The 26,830-nt window shown below is 37.0% G+C and overlaps 1 protein-coding gene and 1 long non-coding RNA gene across 5 annotated transcripts in view; one reads left to right on the top strand and one right to left on the bottom strand.

Annotated features, from left to right (window-relative positions):
• Positions 1–25,145, top strand: part of CFAP91 (cilia and flagella associated protein 91) — a 61,644-nt gene extending 36,499 nt beyond the window's left edge. The window contains exons 12-18 of one of the 4 annotated variants that reach the window (XM_011722189.3): positions 760–831; positions 2,060–2,206; positions 3,221–3,442; positions 6,682–6,830; positions 7,378–7,469; positions 10,167–10,328; positions 24,321–25,145. In XM_011722189.3, coding sequence (XP_011720491.2) covers positions 760–831; positions 2,060–2,206; positions 3,221–3,442; positions 6,682–6,830; positions 7,378–7,469; positions 10,167–10,327 — 843 coding nt within the window. In that variant the 3' untranslated portion in view covers position 10,328; positions 24,321–25,145. Of the gene's footprint in view, positions 1–759; positions 832–2,059; positions 2,207–3,220; positions 3,447–6,681; positions 6,831–7,377; positions 7,470–10,166; positions 10,329–14,797; positions 17,405–17,432; positions 18,211–24,320 lie in introns of those variants that run through there. The other 3 variants (XM_071092367.1, XM_011722191.3, XM_011722190.3) reach the window with 3 other exon arrangements.
• Positions 3,277–9,616, bottom strand: LOC105470328 (uncharacterized). The gene is made up of 4 exons (XR_011620329.1): positions 9,547–9,616; positions 9,129–9,226; positions 8,654–8,746; positions 3,277–3,412 (listed from the first exon to the last, which is right to left on the bottom strand). It is a non-coding gene; the product is annotated as an uncharacterized lncRNA (long non-coding RNA).
• Positions 25,146–26,830: the final 1,685 nt, after the last annotated feature.

Here is a 26,830-nt window from a genome sequence, read left to right as displayed (position 1 = left end):
TGTGTGTCATCACGCCCAGCTAATTTTTGTAGCTTTAGGAAAGATGGGGTGTTGCCACGTTGGCCAGACTGGTCTCAAACTCCTGACCTCAGGTGATCCACCTGCCCCAGCCTCCCGAAGTGCTAGGATCACAGACGTGAGCCACTGCACTCAGCCTGACACATTGTCTTTCATGTGTGTTAATGTCATCGATTAGACTGCTGTTTTCTTTTTACATTCAAAGGAACCTTAATTAGATTTCCAGACCTTGCTTTTTCTGCTTTGGACACACAGGTTTTAAGATGATTTTTATATATGGTTAACCTTGTCTCTTATATTCTGATTTTATCAGCATAGCTGAATTCTTGTGAGAAGTACTTTACTCTGACAATAGACTAGGTGTATTTTTGTCTACTGATGATCAAATGTGAAAAATCCTATTGCAAAATGATGTTATCAGCAATACTTGTTGCTTCAAGAAAGATTTTGTTGGAAAGGAATATAAAGAAATGAAAGTGGCTTCATTTGTAGGGATAGCATGGCAGGGCGTGAATTTTTTGCTTGTAATATGGTTTGTTAATGATGAAAATAATGAATTTTAATGTAAGTAACATTAAAATAGTATATGTTCAATAAGGGCAGGGACCATGTTTTATTTCTCTTTAAATCTTTTCGGCATCTGGCACAGTCTGTTTTGCTTGAAATAAGTCTTCAAAAGAATATTTGATGCTTGGACTACTGCAGTTCTCAAGCTGCTTGGTTCTCCCTTTGTTCTTTTAGGAAGAAGAAGAAATAGAAATGGCTGTGATCTATCTTCAAAAGTTACTCCGGGGCAGAGTCGTTCAGAACATGGTGTGTAGGTCCAACTGCTGGCCCTGCGTTTCTCTTTTGAGAATAATTTTTTTAGAATGCATATGTGCTTGGTTCCTTGGAGTGAATTCCCTTTTGCACCCTGCTATCCTATTCAGCTAAACTCTTAAATTGACTACCCATTTCCTTCTGGTGTCCCATTTCCTTCTGGTGACATCGTTTGTCCAGGTGGGTGGCACAGTGTCAAGGAGAAAGGCAGGAAGGACCTACCTGCTATTTGCCATGGTTGTAACTAAGGCAGTGTGAAACTGACTTCTTCCTTGGAATTGTTAAATCCATACATTTTCTCACCTGAATTTTGGCTATTTAAGCATTATCAACTAGGTGGATTCCCTAATTTTTAACATAGTCATAATACAATTATTTGAGTTTGCGTATGTCTGGTGATACCTACATTATAAATGAAATAGCTAAATAATGAACTATGGTTTTGAACCCTTACTATATGCCCACACTATTTATTCTTTGCACTACATGTATTGTCTCATTTTTTTTCCTATCCATAATCTCATTTTACAGGCAAGTAATATGAGTCTGAGGGAGATATAGTTATCTGCCAGCAAATTCCGCTCTGGTCTTCCTGACTGTAAAGCCTCAGCCAGATTATTTGTGTTGCTGGAGCAGGCACACTTCACGTAAAAAATGGACTGATATAAAGCCCCAGTTAATTTTTTTCCCCAGACAGCTATAACTCATAAGAGATTCAGATATGATGAGTAACTCAACTGGATGAATAACTTATGTTTAGCACTGTTCGTTACTCTCCTTTCAGTATTTTCCCAAGAGAAATGCCACAGTTAAATTCGGACAACAGATTATCACAAACCAGGGACAGATTTATTGGAAAAGGAAATATGGCCATGAAAAATGCCATCCTCAGGTTTATTATCGAAGGAGCACAGGAAATGAGGGGAAGGTTCTGGTTTCTTAATATGACCCTAGAGTTGTCATCTTGTCCTTGAGAGGTATTGTCAGAAACTAAGTACAGCTCACTGAAAACTATGCCCATTCTCTGCCTGAGAAGCTGAAGGCACAGAAAAGAGGGCTGAACTCTAGCTCTGTGGGACACATCCGCTCTGTGGAACCCAAAAGGCAGGACAGAACCCACTGTTCACAGTGTCTCACAAATCACTGCGTGTGACTCCTAGTGCTTGGCACAAAGGGATGGTAACTTATAGGTCTCTCTTTGATTTGATTTGATTTGATACAGATGTTTGAAGGGAAAGAAAAGCGACTGGAGTTGATCCAGGAGTTGCGCACCTGCCACGCACTACAAGAAGATGAAAAGCTGGTGAAAAAAGCCGAGAAGCAAGTGACCCTGGCCTTACAGCGGCAGAGGAACTTACATGAGCACAAGGTTTTCTTTTTTTTTTCTTGTTACTTTCTTGTTAAATTTTCTCCCTTGATTTTATCATGGCACAGCAACATTCTAATAAAAATTCATGAAATGGTGAAAAAGAAACAGCCCCACAATCCCATCACTCTGTGAGCTTTGTGTGTGTGTGTGTGTGTGTGTGTGTGTGTGTGTGTGTGTGACGGAGTTTCACTCTATCGCCCAGGCTGAAGTGCAGTGACGCAGTCTTGGCTCACTGCAACCTCTGCTTCATGGGTTCAAGTGATTCTCCTGCCTCAGTCTCCCGAGCTGGGACTATAGGCATGCACCACCATGCCTGGCTAATTTTCATATTCTTAGTAGAGACGGGGTTTCACCGTGTTGGCCAGGCTGATCTCAAACTCCTGACTTCAGGTGATCCACCCGCTTCAACCTCCCCAAGTGCTGGGATTACATGCCTGAGCCACTATGCCCAGCCATTCCTGTGCTATTTCAAAGATTGTTGTTAATGACTTCAAAGTTATGAAAAGATTAAAAAATACCAAGGTTTTCTACTTTCATGTTATTCAAGATCTTAACTCCTAACTTGTGTGAAAGGAAAGATATTGAAAAATTAACAGGTATCACGAGTGAATTTCTAGGAGATTCAATTTGATTAAACTCCAATATTATCTTTAATAAAAACTTGACATTTCCCTTCATGTCTGGGAAGACACACTTTACCTTGTCGATAAAATTGAAAGGAAAAAAAAAAAACCATTATCTATGGTCACTAACAAAAACGTCTTGCTAAATTCTCTTGCTTATTTGAGGACTGTGGTCCATCAGTGACTGACCAAACAATTGACTTTCTTATGCCTCCGTTTTCCTCATAAGAACCTGGGATGGAGTCAATCGAGAGGTAATATTCCCAATAAAAATTAAATGCATTCTGAAAGTGAATTGACTGCCAAGAGTTTTGAGTAATCCGGTGCCTCTTCTAATAATCACCACTCATAGTGGAATTTGTGTCCTTAAAGTTATGTTATTCTTTTCAAGGTGTCACTGGTTGAAAACCATTTGGCTGGACTGGAAGGAAGGGCACTGGCAGACATGTTTGACTTCCTGTCCAAAGAGCTGGTGAGACTGCAGGAGGAGAGGAGGATCCATGCCTTTGTCATGCTGGCCGAGCGCCAGCGGCGGATACGAGAGGCTGAAGAGAGTGGTCGGCGCCAGGTGGAAAAACAGCGCCTGCGGGAGGAGGACGAGATATTTAAGGAGGCAAGTAGGGGCAGCTGGGTGTATGGAAGCTGCCTAGAAGGAGCCAAGTCAAACCAAAGGATGCTCATAACATAAAATGGCATTTGGCTTTTGTTTATGCATTGGGTTCCTACTGTATGGCAGGCACTCTACAAAGGCATTGTGGGAAACTTTGGAGGGGAAAAAAACCCGGACACGATCCCTTCTCTCCTAAAGCTTAGATAACACATAATACGCACCTGTGTATAGAATTAGAAAATGTATTGAGCTCCATGAAGGAAACAAATAGAGCCCAGAGACACATTTTAAGCCGGTTACTCCACTTGCTGTGTGGAGCACAGGCTGGAGGGAGGACAGAGGGGGGAACAAGGCGGCCAGGAAGTAGCTGTTGAAGTAGTGAAGGCCCGAGTGAGACCCAGGAAGTCGAGTATTATGTCCAGTGTCAGGCTTAAGCAACTGGAAAATGATGGTATTATTTCCTGAGGTAGGAAAGTTGAGAGAGGAATAAGCGTAGGGGCAGGAGAAGAATCAGGAAATCAATTTATATTTAGTTTGGGATATCTAAGCAGAGGTATTGTTTCAGTAGGTGGATCTACAAGATGGAATTTAGAAACGAGGTTTTGGCTGAAGATGTAAATTTGGGAGTTGGTGACCAGCTTGTAGCCTCCTACCAATCTTAACACACTTTTCTTCAAAAAGGGTTACTGAGATTTAGAAATTATTGGCAAATCAGGCCGGGCGCGGTGGCTCAAGCCTGTAATCCCACTACTTTGGGAGGCCGAGACGGGTGGATCACGAGGTCAGGAGATGGAGACCATCCTGGCTAACATGGTGAAACCCCGTCTCTACTAAAAAAATACAAAAAAACTAGCCGGGCGAGGTGGCGGGCACCTGTAGTCCCAACTACCCGGGAGGCTGAGGCAGGAGAACGGCGTGAACCCGGGAGGCGGAGCTTGCAGTGAGCTGAGATCCGGCCACTGCACTCCAGCCTGGGCGACAGAGCAAGACTCCGTCTCAAAAAAAAAAAGAAATTATTGGCAAATCAGAACTTGCCATCTCTACCTAATATCACTAAGGAAGAACCATCTGGGGATGGGAAGAATAGCTGGGGGTGAGAATAAGAAGCAATGGAACCGAGGAGCTACTATACACAAAAGCAGAGAAAGGAAGAAGCTGGTAAAAAGCTTCTTAGGAAGACATCTTCTAAATGGGAATGATGGCAGAAAACATCAGCTCTGTCTAGCAAGGGCAAGAAAGGGTTAAGATAGCCCTTCTAGCCTGATTTAAGAATCACTTAGGTAAAAAATGTACCCACTGTGGATCCACAGATTCAAATATCATCCATCATTTTAATTCCCAACCTTCCTAATTAAAATATAATGACTATTTTCCATCCTATTTCCCCAACCTCCATTCAAACAGATTCTCTTGAAGAGAAATATGCTTGCACATAAATTATAAAACAGAAATGTAATATTTAATAAATTTCCAAAATATAGCATATAGACAGAAACACAGATATAAAGTCATAGACTCATCTTTAAATACATATACAATTTTGCAGGCACATACATGAGGACATATTTATAAATATCTGGTGTGCACAATATTAGCAAGACATAGAGGAACACACATAGCCACACGTTTCCTTATTCATGTACATACACGCACAAATGTGTCCAGAAATTTACACATTTATAAAGATATACATAAACACACAGGTACATATATGGCTATGGATGGACCGTAGTAAACTTTCCACCTCTCTACTATTACATGACTGAGCTGTCTAATTGATCCATATAGATGCAACTTGCTTCCTGAATAAGAGGGTGGGCTCTATGAGAGCATGAATATTGTATATTCCGTTTGTGCCTTGCACAACACAGCATAGATCCCTGTACCTAATAGACCTTCAGCAGATATATTTTGGTTGATTAGTTGTTTGGTTGATACTGTATTCAACTGGCCATTGAGAGTCTCCCATAGAGAAGGATTGAAGGTTGATGTTTTACACATAGGTGTACAGTATCATATACTCAGAATTGTGCCAAAGTGCCAATCCAGAAACAGGTACTGAATTGTTACTGAGTCCCAGGCATTATCTCAGATACAAAGATATATTTAGACATGAAACAGAAAAGTGCCCTACCTCTAAGAAGCTGATAATCAGCATACATATACACGCAAAACTAAGTATGCCACAGTTGTTGCTTAATCTTTCTATGTGCATACACCTGTAAAACGGGAAAAACCAAACTACTTTGCTTATGGTTACATACTTAGGGAGCAAAAATATAGAGAAAACAAAGTGTTTACCATGAAAGTGGGAAGGTGCTGTAGTAAAGGAAGAAACCATGGTGGCCTTCTAAGATACTGGCAGTTACTATAGTACATGGGTTCTGACTTTACCCTAATTCATTACACTGTACATTTATGTGCTCTGTCCTTTTTATTTTGTTTTATTTTTCTAATCTCTGAGTTTGCTTCCAATGCACTTTTAAAATCTGTATCCTATTTCATGATATCAAGTAAGCTTTAAAAAGAAGCAGTCAAGGGCTGGTATGATAATTCAATAAATTCATTAGAGACCCAGGATCCTTCTAGCTTTCTGCTCTTCTCTTCCTAAGTCGTAGCCCTTCTGGCAATTTAAGATGATTGCTGGTGTTCCAGCATTATATCCTCATGAAAGGAGAAATGAAGAGAGAAAAAAAGAAGCCAGGTCTTTCCCTTTAAGAATCCTTTCTTTGGTCAGAATGTGGTCATATGGCCAATCCAGCTCCTGTGGGTGCTAGGAAATGTAGTCTTTATTCTAGGCACCTGTTTGCCTAGCTGAAATCCAGGGGTTCTATTATGTAAGAGGAAGGAGGAAAAGGATACTGGAGAATACCTCCTTGTCTGTTCTTCTGTTAGGTAGTTTGACCAAATCACGTTGCTGGTAAGAACAAAGCCAGGATTTGAACCAGCATTATTGACTCTGAAGCCCATGATCCTTCAGCAATGCTGTCTTGCCCCCCCACCCAATAAGATCCATAATTCTGAAATGGGCTAAATGGGTGTGGGCTGCCCAGAATGAGTAGGCAGGTGGATGAGAAATAGACTGATGAGATGCTAAAGAAAATGAATGATGAGTGAAGGGACTGTTGACTTAATAAATGAAATATATGAGCTAAAAAAAGTTAACCCAATGTTTGTGTATTTTTCTTGTGTTGTTTACAACAGCATACCTGTTTTAGTGAGGGTATTATTGTATTTTGCAGGTAGTTAAAGTTCACCATAGTACTATAAGCTCCTACCTAGAAGACATAATACTGAATACTGAAGCGAATACTGCAGAAGAACAAGCCAGGGCAGAAATAGAGAAGATGGCTGAGAAAATCAATGACATTGCTTATGAAATGGAAAGCCGGTGTGTATCAAGAGAACAGATTGTAGAATGGACAGCCTATTTGCTGATACTCATATATATTTTTTCAAGAGCTTACAATTTCACCACCAAGGAGAAACAAATAACTCATACTTCAGGGTCCATTGTTTTATTAACATAACTCCTGAGAAGCCAATATGCGTGTACCTCTGTATGTATTCTCAGTTATCCTCTGCAATCTGGATTACTCTCATTACTTACTTTAAGAATACTCGGAAGCATAAAAACAATGTGAATACGTGTGTGCAACATTACTGGGACTTCATCCCAAGGTTTCTGGCTTCTATGTATAAGCTGTGTTTCCAACATTCTCTTCCTGGCAGGCAGGGTAACTGAAGGACAGGGTCAAATCCAAATTTTTTTTATGGAGTTAAACAAACTTGCCAGGAATGTGATATTTCAGATCACTTAATCAAGGAAAAGGTGATGTTGGGATTTGAATGGAGTTGCTTACACAGCAGGAAAGCATAAATCAGCAGCTCAAGTAAAAAAACCAAAGAAATAATTCAATTTGTTTTATATTTTTTAGCCGAACCTATCTTCAGTCAGAGGAGATTGTTGCTGAGTTGGTTTATAGTTTTCTGATCCCAGAGGTGCAAAAATACTTTGTCAAAGAAAAAGGTAAGCCAATGTAAATGCTTTACTTTAGGATTTTTAAAATATGTAACTTATTTTCAATATCCCAGAGATTTAAAATTAAACAGAGGGATGGGGAAATTTCTGAAGGAGGATCACTGAGTTTTCTTATTTCAGAGTTTGTCAGGTTCTCTTCATGCTACCTGATTCTAGAATATAATCAACTCTAATACAGATGGGACGTAGTTCTAATAAGAGTGACAATATCAAAATCCAAACCTTGTTTAAAAGGATGTTCCCAAGTTTTCAGAAGAGGTGTATTTTTTTTTTAAAAGCATAAAACAGATAATGAGCATATAAAAGATTTTCACATTGTAGCAGCCTTATGGAGGCAGGACACGTGAACCGTGAATATTAAAAAGCAGGGGTGCGGGAAAGGTCTAAATCTACTTTGCTGCTCTGCCTGCACCCCAAATAGCTTGTTTCTGCTGGAATTCCATCCAAGTATAAATATCCTAACTTATCATTTGTCACTGGTGGCATGTTTTTAAAGATTGATGCTTTCAGTCAATAGAGAAAGAGAAAATAATATATTAAACAGAAAAGTAAGATTCTTCCATAGCTCTGAGACTGTTGATGGCAGGCTTGATCCTAGACAGAGGGGAGCAACCAGGAGAAGAACAATATTTAAGTGAAATGGCAGCTCAAAAGCATTGAAAATTATACAGGGGAATTCCAGACAGGTTTAAGCAGAAAAATGCTTAACATTTCAATTTGCTTGACCAGGGATAAAGAAATGGTGGAGTTCTAACACATTTGGAGAGGACAAAGAAATGCCTGATTTTTCCATTGCATGGTTGTAGTGTAATTTTTAAACCAGTACCCCCTAAGGATAAGCATTTAGTTTGTTTCCAGTTTGTTTTCCTGTTACTAACGGTGCTTCAGTCAATATATTTTACACATATCCCGGCATGCTTCTGAGAGTAAATTCCTAACAGTACAATTGCTGGGATATAAGGTATGTGTATTTTACATTTTGATAGATAGTACCAAATTTCCTACAAAAAGATTGTTCTCCCAATTTGATATTACCATATTGCCCCACAAAATGATCGTTGACTTGCATCAATAGCATATGATAGTGCTTATACAAAAAAATTAATTTTCAGATCAAGTAATATATTTCTGTGTCACATTATGTTACAAAAGGACCTTATGTTTTCTAGGACCTTAAGAAAATATGCAACTCCTTTCCACTTCTCCTGGGTTCAAAGTGAGGCCAGGCTGCTTCAAAGCCATTACACCCTTGGTTGAATTCCACCCTAGGATTGAAAGAGAGGAGGAAAACAGTGGGTTTAATAATTACTAGTTTGTGGCGAGGCGTGGTGGCTGAAGTCTGTAATCCCAGCACTTTGGGAGTCTGGGGTGGGAAGATCACCTGAATCCAGGAGTTAAGACCAGCCTGGGCAACATAGGGAGACCCAGTTGCTACAAAAAATATTTTAAAATTAGCTAGGTGTGGTGACATGCACCTGTAGTCCCAACTACTTGGGAGACTGAAGTGGGAGGATCAGTTAAGCACGGGAGGTGGAGGCTGCAGTGAGCCGAGATTGTGCCACTGCATTCCAGCCTGAACAACAGAGTGAGATCCTGTCTGGAAAAAAAAAAAAAAAAAAATTACTACTTTGTGATCCCCTCTCTCACCTTGGGAGTCTGAGTTGAGGATCTGGAGGAAGACTTGAGTGAAAGGAATCCAGTGGCACTTATCTGCGGTCAAGTTGTGTGAGTCCCTAGCCTCTTCCCTTTATATTTTTGCCAAATCAAAAGAGCCATATGAACAGGGAGCACACTAGGACCTTTTTTTTCTCTTTTCAAATGAGAACCATATATATTATATATACACTCTTTACCCAAAATTAAGATAATATTACATACAGACGATTTTGAGATATATCACTTTTTAAAAAGCCAATGGATCAGAAAAACGTAAAGTGGATCAAAAAAAGGTAAATTATCTAATGTCTCTGTGTCCATGTTTCTTCTTCTGAGAATGAGGATATTAAAATACCATCTTTTAGGAGGATTAAATGAAGAATTACATGTCAACTGCTTAAAACAGTACCTGGTACAAAGTAAGGACAAATGCTAACTGCTAACATCATCATCATCACTACTCCTTTCCAAGGGCTTAGGTGCTTACCTGATAGTGAATATTCTTAGAATTTGGAGCTAGGACTACCTTCTAAAGCCATGAGCTCATAAACTCATCATCAATCAGTAAGTCCCCTCCACATTAAGAACTAAGGCTCAAAAAGAAGTATAAGACAAGGTCTTTATTTGTAAGTTATTTACACTCTAGGTATCAAACAAAATGTAACTCACATGAAATGCTTCAATGCTGAATAGGTTGGTACAAACTGAAGTGCGGTAAGTGGTAAATCTGGGCTGACGTAGTCAGAGGAGACTTCCTGGAGGATGTTGGACATGAGCTTTCCAGGTTTTGGAGTACAGGCATTCCAGGTGAGGGAAACTGCTGAGGAGTGGAATGGAGGCAAGCCTGGTGGGAAGGAGTATGACTGGGCTGAACCAGAGAGTGGGAACAGAGGGAGCAGAAAGAAATTAGATTTGGGTTGGGTTTACCTTTAGTTTGCAAAATTATTTCTATTATGACTCTCTTGAAACATTTGGGAATGGTTTCGTTCAGACTTTCAGAGTGAAAATTTTTCTATTGCTTTGGCACAGTGAGGAACGCACAGCGGAAACATATTCTTGCAGCCCATCAGATCATCCACAGTTGCACAGAAAGCATGGTTCAAAAGAGATTAACTGAGGGACAGCAAGATGAGGCCTCAAATGCTGCCATGTTACTTGAGAAAGAAATTCAAAATGAGAACAACAGCTAAGGTGAGTTTGATTTTCCACCTGGAAAAAAAAGCAGAGAAAGGAAGAAAAGCAGCATTGTTCAGCTTTGTGCTGTGCTCTAACAATCATAATTGCTGTTTAAGAAATGGAAGATTGTTGTTTAAGAAATGGAGGACTTCTGTTTAAATTGGCACATTTCCTCTAGGTTATAGCATCTACTGTTGAGATTATTAGAAAATTAGAGTTTATATTACAGCAAATAGACTCTTGTGATACAAAAAATAGGACTCTAAATTATTTTTATGGGTTCTTTTAGTGTGTATGTACCTTGTCAAATGAAGCTACAGAATGTGTCAGTGTTATACATTAAAAAAAAACTTGTTCTTATGGAAGTAGACAAGGTATGCCCTAATGCATTGTGCTAGTTGTAAGCATGGCATGAGACACACAGCCTGCCCAATTCTAGCTCAGACACCTTCTGCAGTGCCCACCAGGGGTTGGTCTTGGGCTCAACTAAAGGCTGTCATACTCACAAGACTAACATAGACCATATTTGGCATGAATGTACTTAGAAAAATATAAGACAGGAAACAGCTTCCAGCAAGGCAACATCAGACATTTCTCTTCCTGTAGGAGCCCTTGCCATAGCCATGCAGAAGAACACATAGCTATTTTCTTTAGTCCCTAGTTTATGGAGTGCAGATACAATACAAGGAAAAGAGGTAGGTGGGTGGGGGGAGGGGTACAGGAGCTGCCCTGGCGTAAAAGTTTCACACCCCAGGGGCCAGAATCTCTTGTAATAATTCCATAGGCATAGCTTCCAGGGTCCCCACCGTGGATTTGCCCGGCTATAAAAGTCAACATACTCACAGAAACTCAAAGCTATGGTTTTCTATTAGGTATTCATTCCTCCCAGTTCAGATGGAATTTGCCGATCAGGGGTCATTTTTAAGTAGTTCAAGTTGCTCAGTAACACAGTTGACACCTATCACCTTATCAGGTTACTAGGAGAATAGTGCTAGGGAGTCAATTAAAACTAAAATTCTCATGAGGAGGGGAATGGAGTGAACTTTTTGCCTATACTTTCTCCCTCAACCCTTTTGTGGTAGAGGCACATCTTCTGCTGTTTTGCCCTGAAGGTATGCCAACCATCAGGTTGGGGAAAGTACCAGGGCTAGGGAGAAATTTTAGTCTGGCACTCAGAAGTTTTGTGTATTGGCCAACTCTGCCACCAATTGTACAATCTTATACAAATAATTTCTCTGCTTCAGTCCTTGGTCCAATAGAATGGAATCTTAAGTCTCAATCAAAAGGAATCATGGAAGGAAGGTTGAGATGAGAGGGAAGGTAAAAAATACTGCAGAGAGAAAGCTAATAAGTGACTCTTAAATATCAAACTGTGGCTGTAAATTACAGCAGAAAAACTTTAGACTTTAATAGTAAAATAACCTCTGAAATAATTGAAAATATAAAACATCTATTACATGTTATGTTATATATTGTCTATAAAATGCAAATTCAAGGACCAAAGCATTTGCCTACCTTATTACTGTGACAAAAGCAAGCCTTAAGGTTGGGGTGGTCATTTTTCTGACGTGGAAATTTAATAAGATTAATAATTTACACAGTATGCATTGAATGCATCTGCCTTTACTTCTGATTATGATACCTACTCCATGACATCCATAGTGACCTGTGAAATCAAGCCAGAGGAGAACAAAAATTATCTTCCATTTTATACTTAAAGTAAAATGTATTTCATTAAAGCCTATGTAAAGCGTATATGATAATTATAAAATCTACTTGCAAGAAAGTCTAGTTGTCAGGCTAATTACAGACACTCAATAAAGGTGATCAACCAATAAATTAAATGGTTGGAACATGCAGCTTAGCTGTCCCCAAAGCATATCTTCCCTCTTCCTTCTTGCAGAGGGAAGCAGAGAAGGACAGATGTGAGATTATTCAATGATGGCTAGGGAAAGGGGCAGTAGGCATGGACCACTGATTTAAAATAACGTATTTAAAAATATGTATTTTTAATTAGCTTGAACAGAGAGCTAATAAATAGTGAAGAATTTCTGGGCCAAGATCTAGGAGAAGATAGAAATTTAGAGGGTTGGGTCTGGCATTTGGAGCTACTTTTTTCCTGGGAGAATATGAAGATTCTAGAAAATGTGGCTGAAAGACTGAGCAGTATTTTTAAAAGCTTTGCAAAACCAGGGGGACAAAAAACTTGAGTCAAGGATGGGGCCCTGGTAAACCTTCTTCATTTGGGTAGGGACTCTAAAAGGCTATGCCCCAGTGGTAAGGGTTGACTGGAAGTAAACTATCCCTGGCGTATAATGTAGTTTAGCTTCTCATCATCTGAGTGATTTTAAAAATCTCAATCCCAGAAATTGAACTTAACGAGGTTCTTGGTTTCTATTGCCTCAAGGAACCTGCCAGAAATAAAACGTAAATTCTCTTTACAGGAAGTTAACATTGTTCTAGACCTCTATTTTCACAATTTCTAGAACACAATCAAGAATATTCAGGTACATGAGGAGACATGACAATCTGAACAAGCGGCAAAAACAACAGATGACAGAAACAGACATAAAAGGATCTAAAATATTGGAGTTGTTAGACCCAGACTTTATTTATTTTTTCCATAAGTTATTGGGGTACAGGTGGTATTTGGTTGCATGAGTAAGTTCTTCAGTGGTGATTTGTGATATTTTGGTGCACCCATCACCAGAGCAGTATACACTGCAACATATTTGTAGTCTTTTATCCCTCGTCCCCTTCCCACTCTTCCCCCCAAGTCTGCACAGTCCATTGTATCGTTCTTATGCCTTTGTGATTAGACACAGACTTTAAAATAACTATGTTTACTACTGTGGACTTCTATCCTCCAGAACGATGAGAAAATACATTTCTGTTGTTTAAGCCGCCCAGTCTATGTTGTTTTGTCATGGCAGCCCCAGCTGACTAAGACAGATTTTGGTACCAGGAGTCGGGTACTACTGTAACAACTACCTAAACATGTGGGAGTGGACTTGCCACTGGTTATGGGTAGAAGCTGGAAGAGTTTTGAGGTATATACTATATATATATGGACATCAAGGGTGATTCTGGTGAGTTCTCAGATGGAAATATGGAATATGTTATTAGAAACTAGAGGAAAGGTGACCCTTATTATAAAATGGCAAAGACCTTAACTGAACTGTGCTGTAGTGTTTAATGGAAGGATGAAGTTGCAAGCAATGAAATTATTAGATATTTAGCTGAGGATATTTCTAAGCAAAGTGTTGAAGGAGCAACTTGGTTCCTCCTGACTGCTTATCGTAAAATGCAAATGGCAAGAGATTAATTGAAGAAGCAATTGTTAAGCAAAAAGAAATCAGAATGTGAAGATTTGGAAAATTCTTAGCCTGTTCATATTGGAAAAAAAGAGAAAGCTCTTTCTGATGGGAATGCTAAGGGTCGGTTAACAGACATTTGATAAGTGTATGGATTATATGAGCAGAAACATTGCAGGATGAAATTAAGGAAGCCTATTGATTGGACTTCTTGAATTAGACAGGATGGGATGATAGAACTATTCAGCTGCAAACGTGCACTATTCTTCAAGAAGAAGGAAAAATGATTCCACAGGAGATCCAGAGGTCATCAGGGCCATTGTCCCAGTTTCAACAGGCCAGGTGGCTTTCACCATGAGCTTTGGAGGAAGGATCACCCAGTGGACCCCAGCTCATCTGAGCTATGGGGTGGGACCCTGGGTCAGCAGAGCTACAAGGAGCAGACACTTACCTAGAGTAATGGGGATGGGGCACTGTAGAGTCAAAGGGGCAGAGCCATGGGAATGATGCTGCCACCCCAGTGGGCTTAGAAAGCAAGACACTAAGCCAAAGAAGACTATACTCAAGAATTAAGATCCAGTGGAATTTGCTTTGCCAGGTTGTGGACTTGCTTAGGATCCATCACCCATTTCTTTCTTCTGATTTTTCCCTTTTGGAAGGAAATATGTCCCCTATGCCTCTCCCACCATAGTATTTTAGAAGCACATAGTGTGGCTGGTTTCACAGGCTCATAGGTGGAGAATAATTTTGCCTCAGGACAAGTCATATCTTGAGTCTCACCCGTACTTCATTTGGATAATATTTATGAGAATTTGAACTGTAGACTTTAGAGTTGATGTGGGAATGAGTTAAGATTTTTGGTATTGTTGGTGTAGAATTAATGGTGAGGAACATGAATTCTACCTGGGGTAGAATGCTATGATTGAAATGTGTCCCTGAAAATGCATATGTTGAAGCTATAACGCCCAATGTGGTATTTGGAGACAGGACCTTTGGAAGAGAATTAGGGTTAGATAAGGTAATGAGGGCAGAACCCTCATGATGGGGTTATTGCTTTTACGAGAAGAGACATCACAGTGCTTCTCCTCTCCTTCTTCCTCTCTCCCTCTGCCATTCTCCCTCTCTCTCTCTCTTCCTTTCTCCCTCTCTTCCTCCACTTTCAATGTGAAGACACAGTGAGAAGGTGGCCATCTAGATGCCAGAAAGAGAACTTTCAACCAAAACTAACCATGCTGGCGCCTTGATCTTGGACTTGTACCCTCTAGAACTGTGAGAAAAGAAATTTCTGCTGTTTAAGCTATTCAATCTATGGTATTTTGTTATGACAGCCTGAGCTAAGACACTTACTGTGTTCAAAGGGTAAATGCCAATATTGAAAATTTCAAGAGAACTGGACATAATAAAAATGATATAGCATATTTGAAGAAAATAGAAATTCCAGAATTTAAAAATACAGTAGCAAAAATGAGAAACTCAGTGAATCTTTCCTCAGAGATATTTAGAAAGAAGCATGGAAAGACAAAAGGATAGGAATTTATAGAAGAGAGAGAAGGATAGATTTAGAATAACTTAATGATTTAGAAAAGGAGAAAAAGTGAGTAGGTATGGACCACTGATTGAATAAATTTGACTACTAAAGGAAGGAATAATATGTTGGGAGAATATATGGAATATGAATTTTCCAAAAATAATAAAAGAATTGTTTTCAAGAAGACTTCTTAACCCTAAGCAGAATAAATAAAAAGAAAACCATACCTAGATACATCTTAGAATACTAATACTGCTGAAAGCCAAAAAGAAAAGAACCTTTAAAAGCATTCAGAGAAAAATGATAAATTACCTTCAGAAGAGCAACAATTAAGCTGACAGTTGACTTCTCATCAGAAACAATGAAAGCCAAAAAGATGGAATGATATGTTCAATATATCAAAATAGCAAAATAAAGTAGGATTCTATGCAAATGTATTCTTCATGCAAACATATTCTTCAAGAATGGCAATGAAAGACATTTTCAGACAAATGAAACTAATAAAATTTATCACTAGGAGATCTGCAACACAAGAAATTATTAAAGCATGCTTTTTAAGCAGAAGAAAAATTATCCCAGGTGGAAGGTTGGAAATAAATTTAAGGACAGGTATGTGGATTGGCTTATTGATTGCATAAAACAATAATTACAAGAAACAGCAGTAATAGGAGCAATGCAGTTATAAAACAAAAGAGTAATATGTAAGTCAGAAGAGGGCTAAATAGATTAAATTGTTCTAAGACACTTGCATTGTCTAGGAGGAAGATAAAAGTATAAGTTGACATTGATAACTCAATGATCCGTGATAACTCAAGGATGCATTTTGTAACCTCTAGGGTAACTCTGAAGGGATAGTAAGGAGATATATGACGTCTAAACTAACAGAAGAAAATGGGATTAAGTTTTCAAAACACTCAATACAAAAAGCAGATAGAAAGGAGAAAAAAGGAAACAGAACCAATAGAAAGCACTGAATAAAATGGCAGATGTAAACCAAAATTTGTCATTGAGTACATTAAATGTGAATGGACAAAATATTCCAAGTAAAGTCAGAATTTACCAGACTGAATAAAAATCATACTAAATTATATGCTGCTTGCAAGAAGCCTATATAAAATCTAAATATACAAAATGGTTGCAAGTTAAAAGATTGAAAAAGATACCGTAAAAACACCACCCGTAGAAAAGCAGATATAGCAATATTCATATCAAAGAAAACTTTAAGGCACAAAGTATTAGAGAAAAAGAAGGACATGCCATAAAAATAAAGGTCTAATTTATTGGGAAGATATAATGTCACAATTTAAATATACTTAATAGCACGGCCTTTACCCTAAATATAGCAAAATTTAACAGAACTGCCTGTAGAAATAGACAAATCCACAATAATTCTGGGAAATTTTAATCTTTATCAGGAACTAACAAGCGAGCAGAGAGAAAAAACATTTAAAAATGTAATATTTGGCTGGGTGCAGTGGCTCACGTCTGTAATCCCAGCAAATTTGGGAGGCCAAGGCAGGTGGATCAGTTCAGCTCAGGAGTTCGCAACTAGCCTGGTCAACATGGTGAAACCTTGTCTCTACAAAAAATACAAAAAAAATTAGCCAGGTATGGTGGTGTGCGCCTGTAGTCCCAGCTACTTGGGAAACTGAGGCAGGAGGATTGCTTGAGCCCAGGAGGCAGAGGTTGCAGTGAACTGAGATCATGCCACTGCACCCCAGCCTGAGTGACAGAGCAAGACCTTGTCTCAATAATAATAATAAAATTAAAATGGAATATTTTAGATTCATAATTTTTAAAAACTTGGCCTACTGGACATTTGTAGAATATTATGCCCAACAACTACAGATGCATATTCTTGCCAAGGGCAGAGGGACATTACCAAGGGAAAGAGAAGCCAGGGGAGCTGTGTGGGCTGGCATGATGGATTAGGGTGCAGAGGAGCCCCTAGGGTGAGGCCAAATTTTCCCATATAATGTTAGCTTTAGGTTTTAGGTAGATACCCTTTTTCTGGTTGAGAAATGTTTGAATCCATCATGTTATTTAACCAGTTATGTCAGTAATAAAATTCACTCAGTTCCATGGACCTAACCATTGACACTTCTATCATTTTTTGTTTTTTGTGGGTTTTTGTGTATGTGTGTTGTTTGGTTGGTTGGTTGGTTGGTTGGTTGGTTGGTTTTTGGTCAGAAAGAGAAGCTGAATGTTCTGGCTTGCACCATCACTCTGACATTCAGTGATTCAGAGTGATAAAGTTTCAGTGTGATTTTTTTCCAGCTCAGGGCCAAGACTGAGATTTTTGTAAGTAAGAGCACCATCCTCAGCTACTGTCGCAGAACACTGACTGGCTTTGGAAATTGGCTGTTGCTGCAGACTCGGTAATATTTTTTAATGAATCTGTCCTAATGTTGCAAGGCAAGCAGAACTCACATGCAGAGCTTATGCTATGGTGAAGTCCCTTCACTGGCAACTAACATTATTTGAATCCCAAATAATATACTTCCTATGTTATGAAAAGTTAAAAGAAGAAGGAAGATCTTCATTCCTACATGTATTTGCATTGGATATATTTTCTGAGCCTAAACTACTTTTCTAGTAGCAATTTTGGACTTTGAAACAAGTGCAAAGGAAATGTCAAAATCTATTTATCTGCAATGGAAGCAAGTCCATTTTACCTTCAATTGGAAGTAATCTGTATTGTAATGACGTGCTAAAAAGAAAATATCAAGAGAAGAATCTAATAGAATTCTATAAATGCCTTCCAAGCAATACATATGGATATTTATATAAAAGTATATAATTGTGGATGGATACCAGTATTGGCCATACCGTTCTGAATGAAAAGACATTTTCAAAGATGACATAGGGATGAGATAAGATAGGGGAAAATCTCATTTTCAAAGACGAAATGAGAAAGAGGAAAATCTAATTACACATCGCTATTAATAAATGAACATTTGCAATCAATTTCAATGACTTGAACCCAAATTAAGCAAAATGTTATTCCCCCAAATAAGAATTCCATTCTTTTCATTAAGATAACTATATCACAAAAAGCTATAGTCAATTATTAGTAGTGTATTTTAAATTTTATCAAAAATGTTATGAAAATTTGTTTTCTCTTTTGTTAAATGAGTATCATTGATTTTGTCATTTGACTCACAAAACCTAAAATATTTACTATTAAGCCCTTTTCAGAATTCCTTACTCTACAGTAATTACAATGAAGTAGAACTAAATATAACATATGGAAGAATCTCACAAATATAATAAGCACCATAATAAGCCAAATCCAAAAATAATCCACAGTATGAGTTTATTTATATAAAGTTCAAAACCAACAGCATTAAACTATAGTGTTTAGGAATGCATACTTAGAAAGTTAAGGTATAACGAAAAGTAAGAAAGTGACTACTGTAAAAATAAAATCAGAATAGTGATTACTTTTAGGAGGTAAAGAGAGGATTGTGATTGGGAAGGGGTAAATGGGAGCTTATGGAATACTATTTCCTGACCTGGGTGATATTTACACAGATGAGTACTGTACATTAATTCATTAGGCTGTACATTGCTTTTAGGTACTTTCCTATATGTGTCATATTCCACAGTTGAAAGTTAGTAATACAAAAACATATGAAAGTATAAAACTCATTGGTAAAAGTAAGTACATGGTCAAATTCAGAATATTCTAATACTGTAATGATGGCGTGTAAATCACTTTTATCTTTAGTATGAAGGTTAAAAGACAAAACTATTAAAAATAATACCTACAATAATTTGTTAAGGGATATACAACATAAAAATATGTAACTTGTGAAATTGAAAACACAGATGTTGAGGAGGGTGGTTAAAAAGTGTAGAGTTCTTGCATGCGATCAAATTTAAGTTGTTACCAGTTTAAAATAGCCTATTGTAACTATAAGGTGTTTTATATATTTCTCATGGTGAGTACAAAGCAAAAAACGTATATTAAATACACAAAAGGTGAAGAGCAAGAAATCAAAGCATAGTACTAGAGAAAGTCACCTAATTACAAAGGAATACAGCAAGAGAGGAAGAAAAGAACAAGGACCTACAGAACAACCATAAAACAATGAACCAAATGATAGTAGTAAGTCTTTATCAATAATTACCTTGAATGTAATTAGATTAAATTCTCCAATGCAAAGACATAGAGTGGCTGAGTGGATAAAAACAAACAAATGAGACCTATGTCCAGCCTACAAGAGACTCACACAGACTGAAAGTGAAAGGATGAAAAAAGATACTCAATGCAAATAGAAACCAAAATAGAACAAGTGTAGTTAAACTTACATCAGATAAAATAGATTTTAAGTAAAAAGCTATAAAATGAGACCAAAAAGGTCATTATGTGATAATAAAGGGGTCAATTCATCAAGAGGCTTTAACAATTATAAATATATGTGCACTCAACGTTGGAGCACCTAAATATATAAAGCAAATATTAATAGATATGAAGGGAGAGCTAGACTGTAATACAGTAATAGTGGGGACCTCCAGTATCCCACTTTCAGCAATGAACAGAACATCTAGACAAAAAATCAATAGAGAAATATCAGACTTATGCTACACCTTAGACCAAATGGACCTAACAGACATATATAGAATATTCCATCCACCAGCAGCAGAATACACATTCTCCTCAAATACACACAGAACGTTCTCCAAGACTGATGACTGATAAACAAGCCTAACAAACTTAAGAAGATTGAAATTATAGCCAGTATGTTTCTTCCAACCACAGTGGTATATAAAATAGAAATTAGTAACAGGAGGGATTTCAGAAAATTCACAATTACATGGAAATTAAACAACATGGTCCTGAACAACAAGAAGTCAAAGAAGAATTGAAAAGGGAAATTAAAAAAAAATACCATGAGGCAAATGAAAATGGAAACACAAGACATAGTTATGGGATGCAACAAAAGCAGTTCTAAGATGGAAATTTATAGCAATATGTGCTTGCATCAAAAAAGAAGAAAGATCTCAAGTAAACAACGTAATATTACACCTCAAAGAACTAAAAAAAGAACAAACTAAGCCCAAAATTAGTAGAAGGAAAGAAATAATAAAGATTAGACCCGAAATAAGTGAAGTAGAGACTAGAAAAATAATAGAAAAGATCAACAGAACTAAAAGTCGGTATTTTGAAAAAATAAAATTGACAAACCTTTAACTAGACTACTTAAGGACAGAGAGGGAAGACTCAAGGAAAATCAGAAGTAAAAGAGGAGACATTACAACTGATACCACAGAAATGCAAAAGATAAAAGACTACTATAAACAACTACATACCAACAATTTGGACAATCTAGAAGAAATGGATAAATGTCTAGACACATGCAACCTATCAAGACTGAACCGTGAAGAAAATAGAAAATCAGAATAGACCATTAACAAGTAAGGGCATTGAATCAGTAATGAAAAGACCCTCATCAAAGAAAATCCCAGGCAGGACCCAATGGCTTCACTGCTGAATCCTACCAAACATTTAAATTGCAAAGTCTTCCAAAAAAATTGAAAAGGAGGGAATACTTCCAAACTCATTTTACAAGGTTAGCATTACTCTTATTTCAAAACTAGACAAGGATACTACGAGAAAGAAAAATTATAGGCCAATATCCCTGATTAACATAGATGCAAAAATTCTCAAAAAAAAAAAAAAAGTAACAAACTAAATTCAACAAATTAAAAGGATCTTTCACCATGATCAAGTGGGATTTATCCTAGAGATGAAAGAATGGCTCAACATACACAAATCTATAAATGTGATATACCATATTAACAGAATGAAGGACAAAAATCACATGATCATATCAATAGATTCAGAAAAAAATTTGACAAATTCAATACTCTTTCATGACCAAAAAAAAAAAAAAAACTCTTAACAGATTTGTTATAGAACAAATGTACCTCAACATAGTAAAATCCATATATGACAAACTCACAACTAACATCATTCTCAACAGTAAAAAGTTGAAGCCTTTTCCTCTAAGATCAGAAACAAACAAGGATGCTCCACTCTTGCTACTTCTATTCAACATAGTACTGGAAATTTCAGCCAGCACAGTTGGGCAAGAGAAAGAAATAAAAGGCACCTGCATTGGAAAGGAAGAAGTTAAATTGTTTTTCTTTGCAGGTGACATGGTCTTATATATAGAAAACCCTAATGACTCCAACAAAAAAAACTTAATAGAAATGATAAAGGAATTAGGTTACAGGTACAAAATCAACATACAAAAATCAGTAGCATTTCTATACATTAACAACAAGCTATACAAAAAAGAAATCAAGAAAACAATCCCATTTATAATAGCTACAAGGAAAAAAATAAAATACTTCAGAGTAAATTGAATCAAGGAGACCTATACATTGAAAACTATCAAACATTGATGAAAGAAACTGAAGAAGACACAATTAAATAAAAGGATATCCTGTGTTCATGAATTGAAAGAATTAATATTGTTTAAATATCCATGCTACTTAATGCAATCTACAGATTCAATGCAATCTACAGATTCACTGCAATCTCTATCAAAATTCCAATGACATTTTTCACAGAAATAGAAAAGGCAATCCTAAAATTCATATGGAACCATAAAAGACCCCAAGTAGCTAAAATAATTTTGAAGCAAAAAGAACAAAGCCATCACACTAACTGACTTAAAAATCTACTGCAAAGCTATGCTAATCAAAACAGCATGGTACTACATACAAAGACCAATGGAACATAATAGAGAGCCCAGAAATACACCCACGGATTTGTGGTTAATTGATTTTTGACAAAGGTGCCAAGAACACACAATGGGAAAAGGACAGTTTTTTCAATAAGTGATGCTGAAAAAACTGGATATCTACATACAGAGAAGAATGAAATTAGAACCTTTTCTCCACACCGTTTTCAAAACCCAACTCAAAATGGATTAAACACTTAAACATAAGTCCTCATACTGTAAAACTGCGAGAAGAAAACATAAGGGAAAAACTCCTAACATTGGTCTGGATGATTATCTTTTGGATATGACTCAAAAGCACAGGCAACAAAAGTGAAAACAGACAAAAGGATTACATCAAACTAAAAAGTTTCAGCAAAACAACAATAAACAGAGTGAAGAGACATCCTGCTAAATGGGAGAAAATATTTGCAAACTGTACATCTGGTAATATTCAAAATATATGAGGAACTCAAACAACTCAATAGCAAGAAAATAAATAACCCAATTAAAAAAGGGCAAAGGACTGAATATACATTTCTCAAAAGAAGACACATATGAATGGCCAACAGATACATGAAAAAAATGCCCAATGTTATAATCATTCAAGAAATGCAAACGAAAACCACAATGTGATATCACCTCATACTGTTAGAATGGCTATTATCAAAAAGACAAAAAATAAGTGTTGAGGAGGATGTGAAGAAAAGAGAACCCTTGCATGTTGTTGGTGGGAATATAAATTAGTACAGCCATTGTGGAAAACATCACGGAGGTCCTCAAAAAATAAAAAATAGAACCACCATATGATCCAGCAATTCCACAACTGGGTATCTATCCAAAGGAAATGAAATCAGTGTGTGAAAGAGATATCTGCACTTCCATGTTCACTGCAGCATTAATCACAATAGCCAAGATTTGAAATCAACCTGTGTCCATCAACAGATGATGGTATACACACAATTGAATACTATTCAGCCTTAAAAAAAAAAAGAAGGAAATCCTGTCATTTGCAGCAACATGTCTGAACCTGGAGGGCATTATGCTAAGTGAAATAAGCCAGGCACAGAAATACCAGCATTATGCCATGAACCAGGCATAATGCATCCACACACATACACATATGCTATCACTTACATGTAGAATAGAAAAAAGTTGAACTCATAGAAGTAAAGGGTAGAATGTTGGTTGCCAGAAGCTAGTGTGGTAGGGAGATGTTGGTCAAAGGATATAAATTTCCATTAGGAAGAATAAGTTCAAAGGATGCATTGTACAACCGTGGTGACTATATTTAATAACAATGTATTATATTTTGAAAATAGCAAAGAGAGATTTTAAGCACTCTTTCCCAAAAAAATGAAAAGTATATGAAGTAGTACATATGTTAATTAGCTCGACTGAGCCATTCTACAATGTGTACGTATTTCAAACCATCATGCTGTACCTGACAAATATATATAATCTTTCTTTGTCAGTTAAAAGTAAATAAATGAAATAGTAAAGGATGTTGGCAGTAAGTCAAAGTAAAATGGAAAGAGAATCAGAAACAGTACTTATGTCCTCCAATGTCTACATATTAACTTTTCCCAAACAAAAGTTCCATGGATAACTGCTCTTCAGGACATTCATAAGCAGGCCTGCTCCTGGTATTTGCAAGACCCAGGTCAAGAGGATGAATTGAAGCTTCATATCATATGAAAATATATAAAGTTGTAAATTAGGCTAACATACTGTTAGATAAAATTTATTCTACCCACCTACTTTCACAAACATGTCTTTGAGATGATAACATTGAAAAATGGGTAAGCAGCTATGGGTTTTATGTAATTGAAAGATGGCAAGAACCAAAGATGATAAACTTAGTTATTATTGTACATGTCTGACTCTTCTGTTTATGTTCCAGTAGTATTTGGACAAGTAATGAAATAAAGGCATACATGGTTTTTTAAAAGTTAGAAATACATATGTATATATACAAACAAATATATATATGTATATACATTATGCCTGCAATATACAGAGAATATTTCTGGAAAGGTCAATAAGAAATTGGTAGGTAGCTGTTGTCAGGCATGGAAACTGGGGACTGGAGTTCACACTTGGGGAAAAGAGATTTATCTTCCTCATGTTGACATTCTTTTGTATTTTTATTTTTTTTATGATGTATGTATATTATTTTCAATTACAACCTAGTTAATGTACATATTTTTTTAAGTGCTAGAATTTGGAAACTGACACACTGTGAAGTAAGAAACATCTGGATCCCTAAGTCTTATAAATGGCAGAGCTGGGATATGTGTGGGGCTGTCGGAGTTCAAAGCTAGGGCTCAGACACACTGTATCACAGTAATTTTTTGCATGTATTGATCTGATAATGAATGTTTCTAAAAGATGACATAATCATAAACATTTGTTTGGCTCTTTTTTACAGATTGTGATTAAAAAAATAAAAAGAAGCAGTGCGAATCATCATAAAGAATTCCAATGGTCTGCACTTCTCCCAAAGTGTGCACTGCTCATAAACTTGCCAATGTGTGTTTCGTGAGAAAGGAGATTTGTTTTCCTTAAACACCCAATAATTTATAATGGTTTTCAGTAATAATAATCAAATGAAAAATCTTCATTCTCTTCAGTGTCTTCTAGACGCCCTACTTAAAAAGAACATTTTCTTATGTCTCATTTCAATATTTTGTTAACTATGAGGATGTGCTGGTTTGTTGAATCAAACAAAAGGAAATGTTGTGGAATATTTTTCCAAGTAGTTTTGGTTCACTATTCGCAGGACATTGGCATTATCTACTAAGGCTGAAAATGTGCATATTCCATGACTCAGGATTTTATCTCCCAGATATATATTCAACAGAAATGCATGAGTATGCGCACCAACAGGCATGACAAAAATATTTATAGTAGTGGTATTCACAATAGTCCCAAACTGGAAACCCAAGTGTCCATCTTCATTGGAACAGAAAACTATGCTTTGGTCTACTTCTACAGTGGCACATCAACCCACTTCTGAGCTTTAGATCTAAGAAGTATGTTCATGCAACAGCCATAGAGATGGTGCTGTTGAAAGGCAATCTGCCCATCCTGTGTATTGACAAGCATCAGGATTCCATGAGGATTCTTCCTCAAAGACTGGCAAATAGGAAAAAACAGTAAATGAGCAAAAACATCAACATGGAGCTCAAGTAAAGAATTTATAAAGGAAAGTGTGTGCTACTCTGAAAACAATAAAAGCTTATGTTAGAAAATATCTTACTGTAAGAAACAAGTAAAATTTCAGAAACATTTGCTGGGTGTTTTTAATAGGAGTCAAAAAGAAAGGGTCTTTTCAGAAACTGAAGTAGGGAATAATAAGAACAGACAAGGTCAAAAAATAGACAGATGCGGGCTGAAAAGGAAAGAAAATGGGCTAAGATGGGAAAAATGTAAAAAGATTTAAAATCCAGCAACAAAATCTGCACATTCATTTGGATGCAGTGAAAAGGGCAGAAATATCACAGCAGAGAATAAAACTGGTAATGTTGGCGACACATTTATTAAGTGCTCCAACATGAGATGGGAAGGAATGGGCAAAGTGATTAAAATGACAGCAGTTAGCTGTAGATGACCTATCCCACAGCAATCGGAGTTCTTGAAGAAGAAACCAGAACAAATAAGATAGAAACAATAATCAGAGTTTAATAATTAATTTTCTGAGTTTTTTTTTTTTAAACTAAGTATACAAACTTGAAAGGGTTCACCTTGCCCTAGCAAAACTAGGATTGGGGCACCTTTTTTTCCCCTGAGGATCACTGACAAAAAAACACTGCACCAATAAGGAAGCAACTAAATTTTGTTTTGTTCTTTAAAAAATGCTAACCTGAACTAGGTAAAGTTATATCATTTGCTTTTGAAATAAAACATCAGGAACACAAAATGAGAAGTGAGTTAGGTTGGGCTGATGGGATAGAAGGTAGGAGGCAAATGCTATACAGCTGGGAACAGCAGACTTTCTGTAAAGGGCCAAATGGTAACTACATTAGTGTTTGCGGGTCAGATGGTCTCCATCATAACTGTGTACTCAACTCTGCTGTTGTAGGGTAAGAGCAGCACTAGGTGACACAGAAATGAATGAGCATGACTGTGTTCCAGTAAAATTTTATTTTAATTAAAATCAATTCATGTTTGAAAAAGGATTTAAAATAGCTTCTGATAAAGGACATACGTAATGAAACTTAAAGTATGATATTTTCTTTAAAAGTCTTTATCCTTATGTAGACTTCTAAAACTATGTTTTGTGTTTAGACTGTCAAGGAAAATACAAGTTTTTATACAATTCTCATTGACTAATTGAAGTTTACCAGGAGAAGAAAACTTTTTCCTGGTACTGGCAATCTTTTACTTATAATGGCTTGAGTTAAAAAGCTCCAACTTTTCTAATTTTTGCTTTTGAAAATAAAACACCTATAGTGACAATAAAAACACACACTTAAAGCCATGTGGTCATAGTGACTGGAGCCATGTAGTGAATTGGGGCCAGACTAGTACGATCAATAGCAATGCACAATCACAACGAACTGTCTGAGACAGAAAACTTTTTGCATGGATGCATAATCAGATATAGTGAATCATTGTAAAGAGAGGCAGTGCTTTAGCTGGAGGCAAGGTAAAATCCAAAAGGAAAGTATGCAGTGTGGGTAAAGGATCTCTTTAGGATGAGAAACTGTTAGCACAAAATTGTTGGGAATTCTAAGTTCCTGAAGTACAGAACTCCCAGACAAATTATGTGAGAGCCTGAGTGTTAGTTCAGGAGGAGCTTCCACTGCTAACTCCCATCCCCCTACTCAGTTCTAGGCCACTGGTACCCACCTGAGGGTAGAGTTGTATTTACAAACACTTGGAGTGATTTTATGCAACAAACTGCACAGAGGACTATAGACTCGGTTACTAGGGGAG

The sequence above is a fragment of the Macaca nemestrina genome, chromosome 2, assembly GCF_043159975.1.
Source record: "Macaca nemestrina isolate mMacNem1 chromosome 2, mMacNem.hap1, whole genome shotgun sequence".
NCBI lineage: Eukaryota > Metazoa > Chordata > Mammalia > Primates > Cercopithecidae > Macaca > Macaca nemestrina.
This window is presented reverse-complemented; position numbering and strand designations above follow the sequence as displayed.